The sequence below is a fragment of the Micromys minutus genome, assembly GCF_963924665.1.
Source record: "Micromys minutus genome assembly, chromosome: 29".
Lineage (NCBI taxonomy): Eukaryota > Metazoa > Chordata > Mammalia > Rodentia > Muridae > Micromys > Micromys minutus.
Window position 1 is genome coordinate 14971384 of NC_137964.1, and position 13285 is coordinate 14984668.

Genomic DNA, 13285 nt, shown 5'->3' on the forward strand with positions numbered 1-13285 from the left:
ATGCCTTTGGTTGGTCAGTTTACCCCCTCCATCATTTTGGTCCTGAGATCGAATTTTGGTCAATCTTGGCAGCAAGCACCTTTACCCACCGAGCCACCTCACTGGCCCAGTGCCCATCTTTTGGCAGAAGAGGCAGGGAAGGTTTCTCTGGGGCTATGAGCAGCTCGGTAACTTCATGAGGCAATGGATTATGGGAACCTCAAGGCTGAGCATCCCTTCCCTCCAGTTCCCCCATGGCCCTTGTCCCCTTCCTCTGTTCTGTTCCAGGCTCAACTGGCTGAACTCTAACTTACCTTCTTATGTGTACCGCCCTGACCCCACCCCTTGGTGGCCCTTGCACATCCTCCCTTGTGGCATCCTTGTGACCGAAGGGTTGACCAGAAAGTAGTTGCTCATTGAGCTGGGGTTCCTCCTGTCTGAGTCTTGGCAGGTAAGGAAAAGTTTGTTGGGGTTGGGCAAATAGTTGAGACCATAAATCGTTTGCCTTGCAAGAATGGGACCCTGCATTCAACCTTAGGTTAAAAAAGAGCAAACAAACAGAAACAAAACCAGGTTGCAGCTGGGACTGGGATGTGACTCTGTTGACCTAGCGTGCAGGAAGCCACGGCTTCATCCCTAGCGCTACATAAACATGGCAGTCTGTATCTGATATCATAGCATTTCAGAGGGAGAAGCAGAAGAGCAGAAGTTCAAGGTTATCTCCATAGCAAATTCAGGGCTAGCCTAGGTTATACAAGACACTTTAAAGGGTGGGGGCAGGGGCTGGAGAGATGGCTCAGTGGTTAAGAGCACTGATTGCTCTTCCAGAGGTCTTGAGTTCAATTCCCAGCAACCGCATGGTGGCTCACAACCATCTGTAATGGGATCCGATGCCTTCTTCTGGTGTGTCTGAAGACAGTGACAGTGTACTCATATACAGGAATCGGGTGTGGTGGTTCACAACCGCTGCTATCCCAGTTCGAGGGAGCAGATACATGGCAAGCGCAGGGAGAGCCTGTCTGAGGTGGGTACGGGCTGGACAGAGGGGTCAGTGCTTGAGAGCACTGGCTGCTCTCGCAAAGGCCATTTCCTAGCACCTTAGCACAGTTGGCAGCTCACAACCACCCATAAGTAAGCTCCAGTTTTCCCAGCCTCTTCTGACCTCCGCTAGCACCTGTATGCATGTATGGCGCATATGTGAGCACACACACACACACACACACACACACACACACACACACAGAGAGAGAGAGAGAGAGAGAGAGAGAGAGAGAGAGAGAGAGAGAGAAACAGAGAGAAAAGAAAAGGCTTATCCCCTGCCTAAGACAAGGCAAGTCTCGAGTCGTCTTCATGCAGGGGACAGTGCCATCTGGGTCCCCACACCTGCTGTTGACTCCCAGCTGCCTCTCCTCACTTCAGCCTTAGTCCTTTGCATCAAAGTTCCACTTTGAACTTTTTTTTTTTTTTTTTTTTTTTTTTTTTTTGGAGACAGTCTTACCGTGTAGTCCTGATTAGCCCAGAACTCAGTGTATGGGCCTGGTTGGCCTTGAATTGGTCCAGCCTGCCTCCTGTGTGCTAAGATTAAAGATTAAAGGTGTGCATTAGCACACTAGGTTTAGTTTGAACTTGAAACGTATATTTAAAAAAAAATGTTCTTTTGAGGCAGGTTCTCATGCAGCCCAGGCTGGCTCCAGACTCTGTGTATTGCTCTTTGATTCTTTATCCTCCTAGTCTTTGGGAGGCAGAGACAGGTGATCTCTGAGTTTGAGTCTAGCCCAGTCTATAAAGCCAGTTCCAAGACAACCAGGGCTATCTGGAAAAATCCAGTCTTGAAAAAAAATAATTAAAGTAAGAATCAGAACCCAGTGTGTGTGTGTGTGTGTGTGTGTGTGTGTCTGTCTGTCTGTCTGTCTGTCTCATGAGGAAACCGAGACACTAATTTAGAGAGGGGGTTTAGCCAAGCCTGGTCAATGTGTTACAACTAATTCTGCTATGGGATAGGATGCTATGTTAGGGGCATCCTGTGCTCTCCGGTCCTGGGCAGCTGAAATCTCCCTGCCTGACCCTGGGGAATTTAAAGAGTTTGATCTCTGTGAGGCAGAGGCAGCTGGGAGGACCAAGGGGGTGGGTGGCTAAAAGAGAAAATAAATCAGAGTAGCTTTGTTGGCATCACAGACTTGAGATCTGAGTTGTAGCAGCTGTTGAAGCAATTGGAGGGACCTGTGACCCTTAAGAGAGGCAGGGGGTCGAGAGAGATTATCTGGGGGTCCTGTGGGCTGGGACAGCTGAGGGAGGGACAGCTGAGCCGGTAGCTTTTTGCTAAGAATAGCCACTCTGGGTCCCCACAAGCCCGGAACCCCTTTTTGTTCCTTATGCAAAGAGACAGGTAGAACGGGGTCCTCGACAATGGGGTCACTCACCAGTAAGGACTTTAGGGTCACAGCCTATCGCTGCTTAGGTCCTGCCAAGCACGCTTTATAGAGTCATTTTATATCCATTTATTATGGGAAGGGGTGGCATTCATTCTGTGGCATGCATCTGGGGGTCACTGGAGATCAGAGGATACCCTGTGGGAGATGGTACTTTCCAACATGTGTGTCCCAGGGGTTGAGTTCAAATCGTTAGGCTCCTTTACCCACTGAGCCATCTTGGCTGGTGGCACTGTATCCTGAAGAAACTCAAACATTGGGCACCCCTGGGTAGGTACCAGAAGAATAAGGAAGGACTTTAGGTTGCTCACTCTCTGGAGGAAATAAACCTTTCACAGGTCATACTGCCGAGCATGCCTGCCTCAGTTTTCCCAATAAGATGATTGTCGCCTCCACCCTCCAGGTCTGGCTGTCTGTCCTCTAGTTCCCGGGCTACCCCTAACTCCTGCTTCTTAACTTATCCACAGGGTCTCCCCTGCACAAGCAGGCATCAGGTCCCTCCTCGGCTGGAGCCACCACTACTGTGTCTGAGAAGCCAGGTCCAAAGGCAGCTGAAGTGGGTGATGACTTCCTGGGAGACTTCGTGGTGGGTGAGAGGGTTTGGGTGAACGGAGTGAAGCCAGGCGTGGTGCAGTACCTGGGTGAGACCCAGTTTGCGCCAGGCCAGTGGGCCGGCGTGGTCTTGGACGACCCGGTGGGCAAGAACGATGGAGCTGTGGGTGGCGTACGCTACTTCGAGTGCCCGGCTCTACAAGGCATCTTCACGCGGCCCTCCAAGCTGACCCGACAGCCCACGGCCGAGGGCTCGGGCAGTGACGCCCACTCAGTGGAATCTCTCACCGCCCAGAACCTGTCCCTGCACTCTGGCACTGCCACGCCCCCACTCACCGGCCGAGTCATCCCCCTGCGGGAGAGTGTTCTTAACAGCTCCGTGAAGACAGGCAATGAGTCTGGTTCCAACCTCTCCGACAGTGGTTCCGTGAAGCGCGGTGACAAAGACCTCCACCTGGGAGACCGTGTGCTGGTAGGTCTGGGTGGCGCCTGGCTGGGTACCCCAACTCTTTTTGCCCCTCATTCCCAGGTGAATAAACTGGACCCCAGGGATTGAGCAGAGAAGGAGGGACTAAAAGGGAACTTTGAACAACGTCCAGGCTGAGGCCGCATTACTCACTGGTACCACACAGAATAACAGTGGAGAAGGACGCAGGCGCTGAAATCTGTTGCTGTGTGACCCTGGACATGTGTATCAACCTTTCTGGGCCTCAGTTCCCATCTGTGTCTGTCAGCTTTATTGTGGCTGTGATCATACCTGAGATGAAAAGAACTTATGGGAGGAAAGATGGGTTTAAGCAAGACATAAGAGAGGGTTCTGCTCAAAGTTGGCCGGCTCCATTGCTTTGGGCCTGCAGTCAGTGGGAAACAACAGAGCCGAAGGGCGTGGTGAGAGAAAGCTGGTAACCATGTGGTTGCCAGAAAGAGAGGCAGGGGGAGATGGAGGATCGGAGCCTGGCTGAGTGTACAGCTTAGGGATGAGAAGTCAGTACACCCAGAATGACTATTTCCTCTGACCAGACCCCGCCCCTGACCAGGCCCCGCCTCTGACCAGCCTATCCATTGAACTCTGAACTCATTGGTGGTTAACATGGACCAACAGTTCCTTCCTTATCTAGACTCTCATTATTGCCCCAGCTGGGGACTGAGCCTTTAACCAGCCTTCTTTGGGGGAGGGAAGGGTGGCAGTATTTTAAATTCAACCATTCGTTCTTTTTAGACAGGGTATCACTGTATAACCCTGACTGGTCCAGAGTTTGCTATGTACACCAGGATGGTCTCCCTCAGACACAACACCCAGCAATAACACTTTTTTTTTTTTTTTTTTTTTTAAATACACAAGATGACAGTTTCGAACTGGGGCTGTAGCTCAGTGGTTAGAGTGCTTGCCTGGTATACACAAAACCCCAGGGTCTGATTCCCAGCACCCCATAAGCCAACATGCCTGTCATCTCAGCCCTTGGGAAGTGGAGGCAGGAGAATGGAAGTTCTAGGTGAACCTTAGGCTGAGACTGTAGGACAAGCTGATTTTTCCTGTCCTCCAGGACAAAGCCCTAATTTCTCTCCAGCCTCTTCCTACTCCACTCTCCTGAGGCTGGTGGCCAACACTGCAGTCTCCATGGTAGAGGCATCCAGAACTTTCCATGGGTAAGGTGGTCAGTCATCTGCAAAATAGAAGAAGGCACTTCAGACTACCAATGAATATAGGACCATGAATATTCATATCACTACAGATATTCATATGGAGACAAATGTGTGCATATGAATATTCATCTATGCTCATGAATATTCATTAGGACAGGAAGGCTCTGGGGGAGAGAAAAATATGGATACTGAATAAGAAAAGGCCCAGACATGTTAGAAAATTAAGTTAGGAGCAGTGAGGCATGGACAGTGGGTCTGGGATCAGCCTAGGCTACAGAGTGAGCCAACCTGGGCTACAGAACAAGACCCTGTCTCTGAACAACAGACAAGGCGTTGAGACAATATCTCAGTAGGAAGTACAAGGACCTGAGGTCAGCCCCCAGAACCAAGGGGGGAAATGCAGGCTGTGGGAGAGGATGCTTGCAGTCCCAATACTGGGGAGGCGGAGACAGGAGGATCCCAGGAGCTTGCTGACCAAAAGCTTAGCTAAATCCATGGGCTCCAGGTTCAGGGAGAGACCCTGTCTCAAGGCCTACGGCAGAGAGCCATGAGGAAGCACTTGATGTTGACCTCTGGCCCATATGTGCACATGTGCATGTCACATGAACATAGCACACACACAGATTTTTGTATAGACACAGAGCGGGGGAGGGAGGAAATTCGTCTGGGTATGTATATGAAGTGGTATCATTAGCTTGTGTATCTGAGGAGAGCCTCGAACTCCTGATCCTCCTGCCTCTACCCCATCAGTGCTGGGATCCCAGCATGTATATCTAGTGTGGCAGTGCTGGGGTTGGATGCCATAGCCTTTTGCATGCATGAACTCTCTGCCCACTGAGTTGCATCCCAAGCCCCCCTTTGTATTTTAACATGAAGACTTGAAGGGTCTTCAAAGGCTCCCTGTGCAAAAAAAAAAAAAAAAAAAAAGAACCCAAAACTCATGGACATATCAAGGAACAGAAATGACAGTTCCCCTGGTTTGAACAGCGCACATTGTAGACATATGGACCCTGTGTGTACAATCACACTGTACCCCATTTGTAAGTACAGCTCTTGTCAATTTTAAGAAAATGAGGATCATTGAAGTGTGAACCATTCTTATGTGTTAGTTAAAAATACTCCTAAGGTTTAAAGCAGAAGCTACAGCAGACAGCCTGCTATTTAGAGAGATGGGATGATTACGGAATTGTTCCACTAAAAGAGGAAGTAGTGTTTTTAGGAGGGGGGGAAGGAGAGAAACTTCTGGGAATGTGTACTGCAGCAGTTCTTAACCTTTGGGTCAGGTGAGACCATCAGAAAACAGATATGATTATGATTCATAACAGTTACAAAGTAGCAGTGAAAATAATTTTATGGTCAGGGGTCCCCACAACATGAGGAACGGTATTAAGGAAGGTTGGTTGGTTTTTGTTTTGTTTTGTTTTTGTACTGTTCAGGTTTAACTGCCACAATCTAAGATCATCTGGGAAGGGAGTCTCAAATGAGGAATTATCCAGGTCATACTAGCATGTGGATATGTCTGGGAAACGAGTTGTCTTAGTTATTAGTTGATATAGGAAGGCCAAGCCCACTGTGGGTGGCACCGTTCCCTAGGCAGGGGATACTGAACTGTATAAGAACAGAGAAAGTTAACTGAATGTAAGAAGCAGGCAAAAGATGTGTGCATTTGTTCACTCTCTGCTCATGACTGTGGATGGGATGTTTTAATTCCCTGCCTTGACTTCCCCACAGTGTTAGACTATCACCTAGAATTGTGAGCTAAATAAATTCCCTCCTCCCCTCAGTTGCTTTCTGTCACAGTGTTTTATCACAACAATAGAAAGAAAATTAGACCAGACAGGCCTGGTTTTGCAAGTACTAAGGCCTTTAATATACGTGTATGTATAACCTGAAGTTTTACAGGTAGTTGTGAGCTCCCATGAAAGTTCTTGGAACTGAACACCAAGAGCTTCTAAGCAAACTCTCCAGTCTCTTAAGAATTCATTTTATTATTCAATTTAAAAAAGAATCCATTTTATTGTTGAGTGTAGAGGCACGCACCTTTAACCCCAGCCTGTGGGAGGCAGGGGCCAGTAGAGTTTAAGGCCAGCCTGGTCTACATAGTGAGTTCCAAGCTATCCAGGGCAGCAAAGTTAGACCCTGTCCTAAAACCAAACAAAACAACAAAAAAACCCTTTTATTTGTTCTTCGACAATTTCATGTATATATGCAATGTAGTATCTTAATCATATCGACCCCAGCACCCACAATTCAAGACCACCTCCTACTCCCCTGACCCCTCTCCAACAGGTCCTTCTCCCATCCCCATGCCCTCTTTGTATTTATGATCCACAGAATCCAGTTAGTGCAGCTTGGATGCTCATGGAAATGGAGCCATGGGCAACCTACCAGCAGCCACATCCTGGAGGGAAACTAAGTCTTCCTTCACCAGCAGCCAGGAATAGCTCCTCAGCTGGGCTCAGGAGTCTCCTATTTTATTTATTATTACTATTATTATTAGTGGTAGTAGTAGTATGTATATGTATGTGTATATGTGTGTATGTGTATATGTGTGTATGTGCATATATGTGTTGGTATGCATGTGTATATGTGTATGTATGTTTGTGTGTATATAGAGGGGCACTAGTGTCACATCATGGGTCTGAAGTCAGAATACTACTTTGGAAGTCAGTTTTCTCTGTCTACTGGGGGTTGTAAGAATTGAACTCAGGTTGTCAGGGTTGCAGGGTGTTAACCTGCTTAGCCGTTTCACCAGCTCCACTTTTAATTCTTCTACAATGTTGGAATAAAACCTAGAACCCTCATGCATGCTAAACCAGCTCTTTCCCACTAGGTCATGGCTCCAGCCCATCACTGGGGGATTCTAGCAGGGGCTCTACCACTGAGCCACACCCCCAGCCCTGAAAACTGCTTTTGTGTTTATACTGAGAGCTTTACCAATCATACAGATGCTGCAATCATGCAGTTCTTAATTATCATGAAGATCGGGCTGGAGGGATGGCTCAGTGGTGAAGAGCACTGGCTGCTCTTCCAGAGGTCCTGAGTTCAATTCCCAGCAGCCACATGGTGGCTCACAACCACCTGTAATGGGATCCGATGCCCCCTTCTGGTGTGTCTGAAGACAGCTACAGTGTATCCATATAAATAAAAATAAATCTTTTTTTAAAAACTTATCATGAAAATTGTTTCAGTAAATGAAGGTGCTGAGATGTGTAGCGGTTCTATAACTTGGTCAAGCTCATGCAATTCACTGCACAGTCTGAGTTCAGGTTTGTGTCTCTCTCCAAAACCCGTGCCGTTCCCTGTAGCAGCCATGTGACCTATTAAAACCCATATCCCTCCCAGCCGTCCGTGGGTATCTCCTCTTTCTCATCTGCCCCCTGCCAGGCTCAACCTGTGTCCCCTGCATCCTCTGGACCTGCCTCTCTCCATGTGCCAACAGGTTGGTGGGACAAAGACCGGTGTGGTACGCTATGTTGGGGAGACAGACTTTGCCAAAGGCGAGTGGTGTGGTGTGGAGCTGGATGAGCCCCTTGGGAAAAACGACGGGGCAGTGGCAGGCACCAGGTAAGAGGGGGTCTCCTGAGGTTCAGAAGGGGTGAAGATAGGGTGGCAGAGAAACCTTGGGCTTGCTGTTTCAGACACCATGATGAACATGTTCTTACTACTAACAGCTTTTCAGGCTGGGCAGAAGGGATGATCATCCTGAACTAAAGCCAGAGGTCATTGTCACAGGCAAACACTGAGAGTCCCTCTGTTCCGTGTTCCCATTGCCACACAGGGCAAGGCTGAACTAGGCAATAATAATAGGAAGGCACAAGCCTCAGTCTTTACTTACTTGTGCTTCCTGAGTGACACAAAAGAGCTGCAGGTGTCCTGCACTCTCATGTTCCGCCCTCCTCTGTTTCTGATACAGTCTTGTGTACCTCAGGCTGGCTTCTAAATTGCTATGTTGCAGAAGCTGGCCTTGAACTCCTTATTCTCTTACTACCATGCCCTTCTCCTTCAGGGTTTCTCCTCTTTGTGCAAGGCTCCCCCATAGATAGAGAACTGGTTTGGGGGATAGACCAGCAACAACTGAGGTTAAATCCAGGCTACTCTAGTTTGTAGGTTCTTAGAGCAATGCAGCTGGGGAGGTCCTACTTTAATTTTGCTGCTATATTTGAGATGTGCTAGACAATAAGTTTTGTAACAATATTTCCAGAGCTGTTCACAGCTGTAAATGTTTGTCGGTCCCATTTTACTAATCCCCTGCCTCCACCTCTCAATTGTTGGTGTAAGTATTTACCATCATTCCCGGTCTTCCATCTGGGAGACTTTCACCTTGGGGTATGGCTGGCAGGGCCTGAGAGACACTCGTATCTTTTGGGCTAATAAGCAGGGGAGACTCCCAAGTAATGATGGCGTCACTGTGGCTCTTGTTACGCTCCCCAGGTACTTCCAGTGCCCACCCAAGTTCGGTCTCTTTGCACCAATCCACAAGGTCATCCGAATTGGCTTCCCGTCTACCAGTCCAGCCAAGGCCAAGAAGACCAAGCGTATGGCTATGGGAGTCTCTGCCTTGACCCACAGCCCCAGCAGTTCCTCCATCAGCTCTGTCAGCTCTGTGGCCTCCTCTGTTGGTGGCCGGCCCAGCCGTAGTGGCCTGGTAAGGATGGAATCGGGGAGTTGGAAAACTCTGGTGTAGGGATCAGTTGTCCCATTCTGTGCCCAACGTGCTCTGATTCCAGGCATCCCTCCGCTGGGGTTGGGGGATGGTGGAGTGTGATCTCTTTATAGGAAAAATTGATTCATTTATAGTTTTTGCTATATATGTGACTGATTTCTTGGTTAACCTCCCTGGGTAAATGGTGTGGGAGTAGATACAGAGAGAGAATTCCAAAGGGCTGTTACATGCATCCTAGGTAAGGAGAGAAGAGGAGGCCATTTGGGTTTGGCAGAGGGACTTCGGTATAGCTTGTTCTATCGTCCCTGACTCTCAGCCATCATGTTGCCTTTGAGGGTGACTCAGCAATGAATTCAGGGCATCCTGGGCACTGACAGGGAAGGACAAGGCTTCTCATTCTGTGTGAGGCCAGAGGGAGCAAGCTGAGCTTCAGTACAATACAGTCTCTTGAGTCCCACCCTTGCTCACTCTCTGCAGCTCACAGAGACCTCTTCACGCTATGCCAGGAAGATCTCGGGCACCACAGCTCTGCAGGAGGCGCTGAAGGAGAAACAGCAGCACATCGAACAGCTGCTGGCTGAGCGGGACCTGGAGAGGGCAGAAGTAGCCAAGGCTACCAGCCATATCTGTGAGGTGGAGAAGGAAATCGCCCTGCTGAAGGCACAGCATGAGCAGGTGGGTAGCTGGACGGCTCTGGGGTGTGTGGAATACCTCTTCCCACAGGATTACACTCAAGAAAGCCGGAAACAGGGCTGGAGAGATGGCTCAGTGGTTAAGAACACTGCTTGCTCTTCCAAAGGTCTTGAGTTCAAATCCCAGCGACCACATGGTGGCCCACAATCATCCTTAGTGAGATCTGATGCCCTCTTCTGGTATGTCTGAAGATAGCTACAGTGTACCTAATATAAAATAAATTAAAAAATCTTAAAAAAAGAAAGAAAGAAAGAAAACCAGAAACCTAGAGCTCACTGTACATCTTATAGCCAGCTGAGCAGCTTGGAAAGTGTCTCTGTTAGTGAGCTCAGTTGATTTGGGCCTCTAACAGGCAGCTTGTCCTGCTTGAGAGCTCTCCCCTGCTTATATAAGCTTTGGAGGAAGAGCCAGAGTGAGCCTTGTCATCAATTTCTGGGACTTCCTGAAGCTACTGAGTTGTTTATTTCCTGAGTCTTAACAATCTACAAGATGAACTATTGTACATCCCTTTTAGAATATCCTGCATTTTAACAGACTTCTCTCCAAGATAGGATTTCTCTGAGAGACCCTATCTTTTAGGGATTTTACTGCTGTGAACAGTAAAACCATGACCAAGGCAACTCTCATAAGGACATTTAATTGGGGCTGGCTTACAGGTTCAGAGGTTCAGTTCATTATCATCAAGGCGGGAACATGGCAGCATCCAGGCAGGCACGGTGCAGGCAGAGAGTTCTACATCTTCATCTGAAGGCTGCTAGGAGAATACTGGCTTCCAGGCAGCTAGGATGAGGGTCTCAAAGCCCACACCCACAGTGACACACCTAATCCAACATGGCCACACCTCCTATTAGTGCCACTCCCTGGGCTAAGCATATTCAAACCATCGGAGACCCATCTTGGAAGGAAGCCTATAACTACTTCTTAGCCCTTTGGCCAAGATCAAGTTGGGAGTCAGCCTTTAAACCTGGGATCCCCGCTTTTAATATTTCAGCATCAGTGTTTTTTAGGTCAGAAACTGACTTTTGCTGTTTTTGTTTAGTTGTGTTGGGTTGGGTTTGTTGTTGTTGTTGCTGTTGTTTTGTTTTTTAGACAAGAGTCTCATTTTGTAGCCCAGGCTGCCCTGAAGCTCACCCTGTTGTCTGGGCTAGCCTTAAACTCTTTGCATTCCTGCCTCCTCCTAAGTGCTGGGATTACAGGTGTGAGCTACCACACCTCGCTGAAGTTTTTGTCTCTGTCTTCCTTATTATGTTGATGTTTTTCAAGACAGGGTTTCTCTGTGTGGCTCTAACTGTCCTAGAACTCGCTCTGTAGACCAGATTAGACTTGAACTCAGAGATCCCCCTGCCTCTGCCTCCAGAGTGCTGGGATTAAAGGCATGCACCACCACTGCCTGTGAATTTTTTTCTTTTTCTAAAAAACTTCCAGTGCATTTTAATGAATTTATTTTCTGGGAGAGGAGCATGCATGTCACAGTGTGCATGGGAGGGTCAGAGGACAACTTGGCACATCAGTTCTCTCCGTCCATCATGTGGACCCCGGGGATGACCTCTTGTCAGGATTGGCTCTTGTACCCACTGCACCGTTCCCCTCTTTTCATTAATAGTTGAAGTAGTGGGCTGAGGCCTATATAGCTTAGTGGCAGATCACTTGTCTCATGTGTACGGGGCCGTAGGTTCAGTCCCCAGCGTTCTGAAATCAATCAATCATCAATCGATCAAATTAGAGTTTGTGGGAGTTCACTACATGGTGTGGAGATTACTAACTGAAATGGTCATCTCTGGGTTAGAAGGGCTCATGTTTCAGGTGATGCTTTGGGGCACACTTATCTGCGAGATGAATTTCAGAGAGAGGGGCCTTTTACCCCAAGCCTAGGGTTTATTGAATGGGGCACTTACCTCTCCTGTCTTTTTGGCTGACGTTTTTTGTATGAATGTCTTTTTGCAGTAATAGCGATCCAGCCTTAGGGCACATGCGTACTAGGCCTGTGTTCCACCATGGAGCCAAATTTCCCAGCCTCCTACCCCTTTTCTTTCTTTCTTGAAACAGTCTTACTGTGTAGCACAGGCTAACCAAACTCAAGAGCTCTTCTATCCCCAGTCCTACCCCTCTCTTCAAGTGCTAAGATTATAGAGCTGTGCCCCTGTACTTGGCTTAATGCTTGTCTCTTGTATGCGGTTTTGTTCTGCTCCCTGTGCCCATTTGTAAGCTAGCTTGTCCTTCGCTGGGTACTTGGATTAATACAGGTCACAACAGGGTTGAAAATGTAGCTCAGCAGTATAGTACTTGCCTAGACTCCCTCAATAAGGGGTTGGGACATGGCTCAGTGGTAGAGCCCCTGCCTAGAATCCCCCAGTGAGGGGCTGGGGGCGTGGCTCAGTGGTAGAGCCCCTGCCTAGAATCCCCCAGTGAGGGGTTGGGATGTGACTTAGCATTGGAGTCCCTGTCTAACATATACAAGGCCCTGGGTTTGATCCCCGGTATTAAAACAAAGCAACTATCATAAAACCAAGCTTATATCCAAGCTCAGAGGAGCCTAGGATCCCCTCCTCTGAGGTCTCTGAAACCTCTTGAGTCCCCTCTCTTTCTGTCTGGATCACTGGACCCCTGCCTGATTGTGACCATCAAGGGAGAGGAAGCTAGGACTCCCCTACCTCCTCTGCTTCTGTCCTGTCCTCAAGAGAGCCTGGAATTGACTTGAGCCTGTCCTGGCCTTGCTCTGGGTCAGTATGTTGCAGAAGCCGAGGAGAAGCTGCAGCGGGCACGGTTGCTGGTGGAAAGCGTGAGGAAAGAGAAGGTGGATCTGTCCAATCAGCTGGAGGAGGAGAGGAGGTACGTGGTGGGCATCTGCTGAGCCAGTGGGCGTCTTCTCGGAGCCCGGTGAAGACGTGGGAAACGGGCGTGATGACATAGGCAGACCTGTAATCCTGGCACTTGGATCTGTATTTCAGCCTTACCTAGGCTATGTACCGAGGTCAACCTAGCACAACAGCCTTCAAATAAAAAATAAGCAAACAGAAATGGGGATGGGGCTGTAGCTCAGTTGCTAGAGTGTTTGTGTTTGCCTAGGATGCATGAAGCTCTGGGTTTGAGTCCCAGCTCCACATAAACTGGGAGTGGTGTTATCTCAACATTCAGAAGGTAGAAGCAGGAAGATTGGGCGTTCAGAGTCATGGTCTGCCGTATAATGAATTGGAGAGCAGCCTGGGCTACATGAGAGAGAGAGAGAGAGAGAGAGAGACAGACAGACAGACAGACAGACAGACAGACAGACAGAGAGACAGACAGAGAGAGAGAGACAGAGACAGAGAGAGACAGACAGAGA

At 48.6% G+C, this 13285-nt stretch overlaps 1 protein-coding gene across 2 annotated transcripts in view; it reads left to right on the forward strand.

The window, feature by feature from the left end:
• CLIP2 (CAP-Gly domain containing linker protein 2) overlaps positions 1-13285 on the forward strand; it is a 59086-nt gene that overhangs the window by 23055 nt on the left and 22746 nt on the right. For both annotated transcript variants that reach the window (XM_080940565.1, XM_080940566.1), the window contains exons 3-7: positions 2876-3432; positions 8047-8171; positions 9039-9252; positions 9748-9945; positions 12689-12792. In XM_080940565.1, coding sequence (XP_080796691.1) covers positions 2876-3432; positions 8047-8171; positions 9039-9252; positions 9748-9945; positions 12689-12792 — 1198 coding nt within the window. The remainder of the gene's footprint in view (positions 1-2875; positions 3433-8046; positions 8172-9038; positions 9253-9747; positions 9946-12688; positions 12793-13285) is intronic.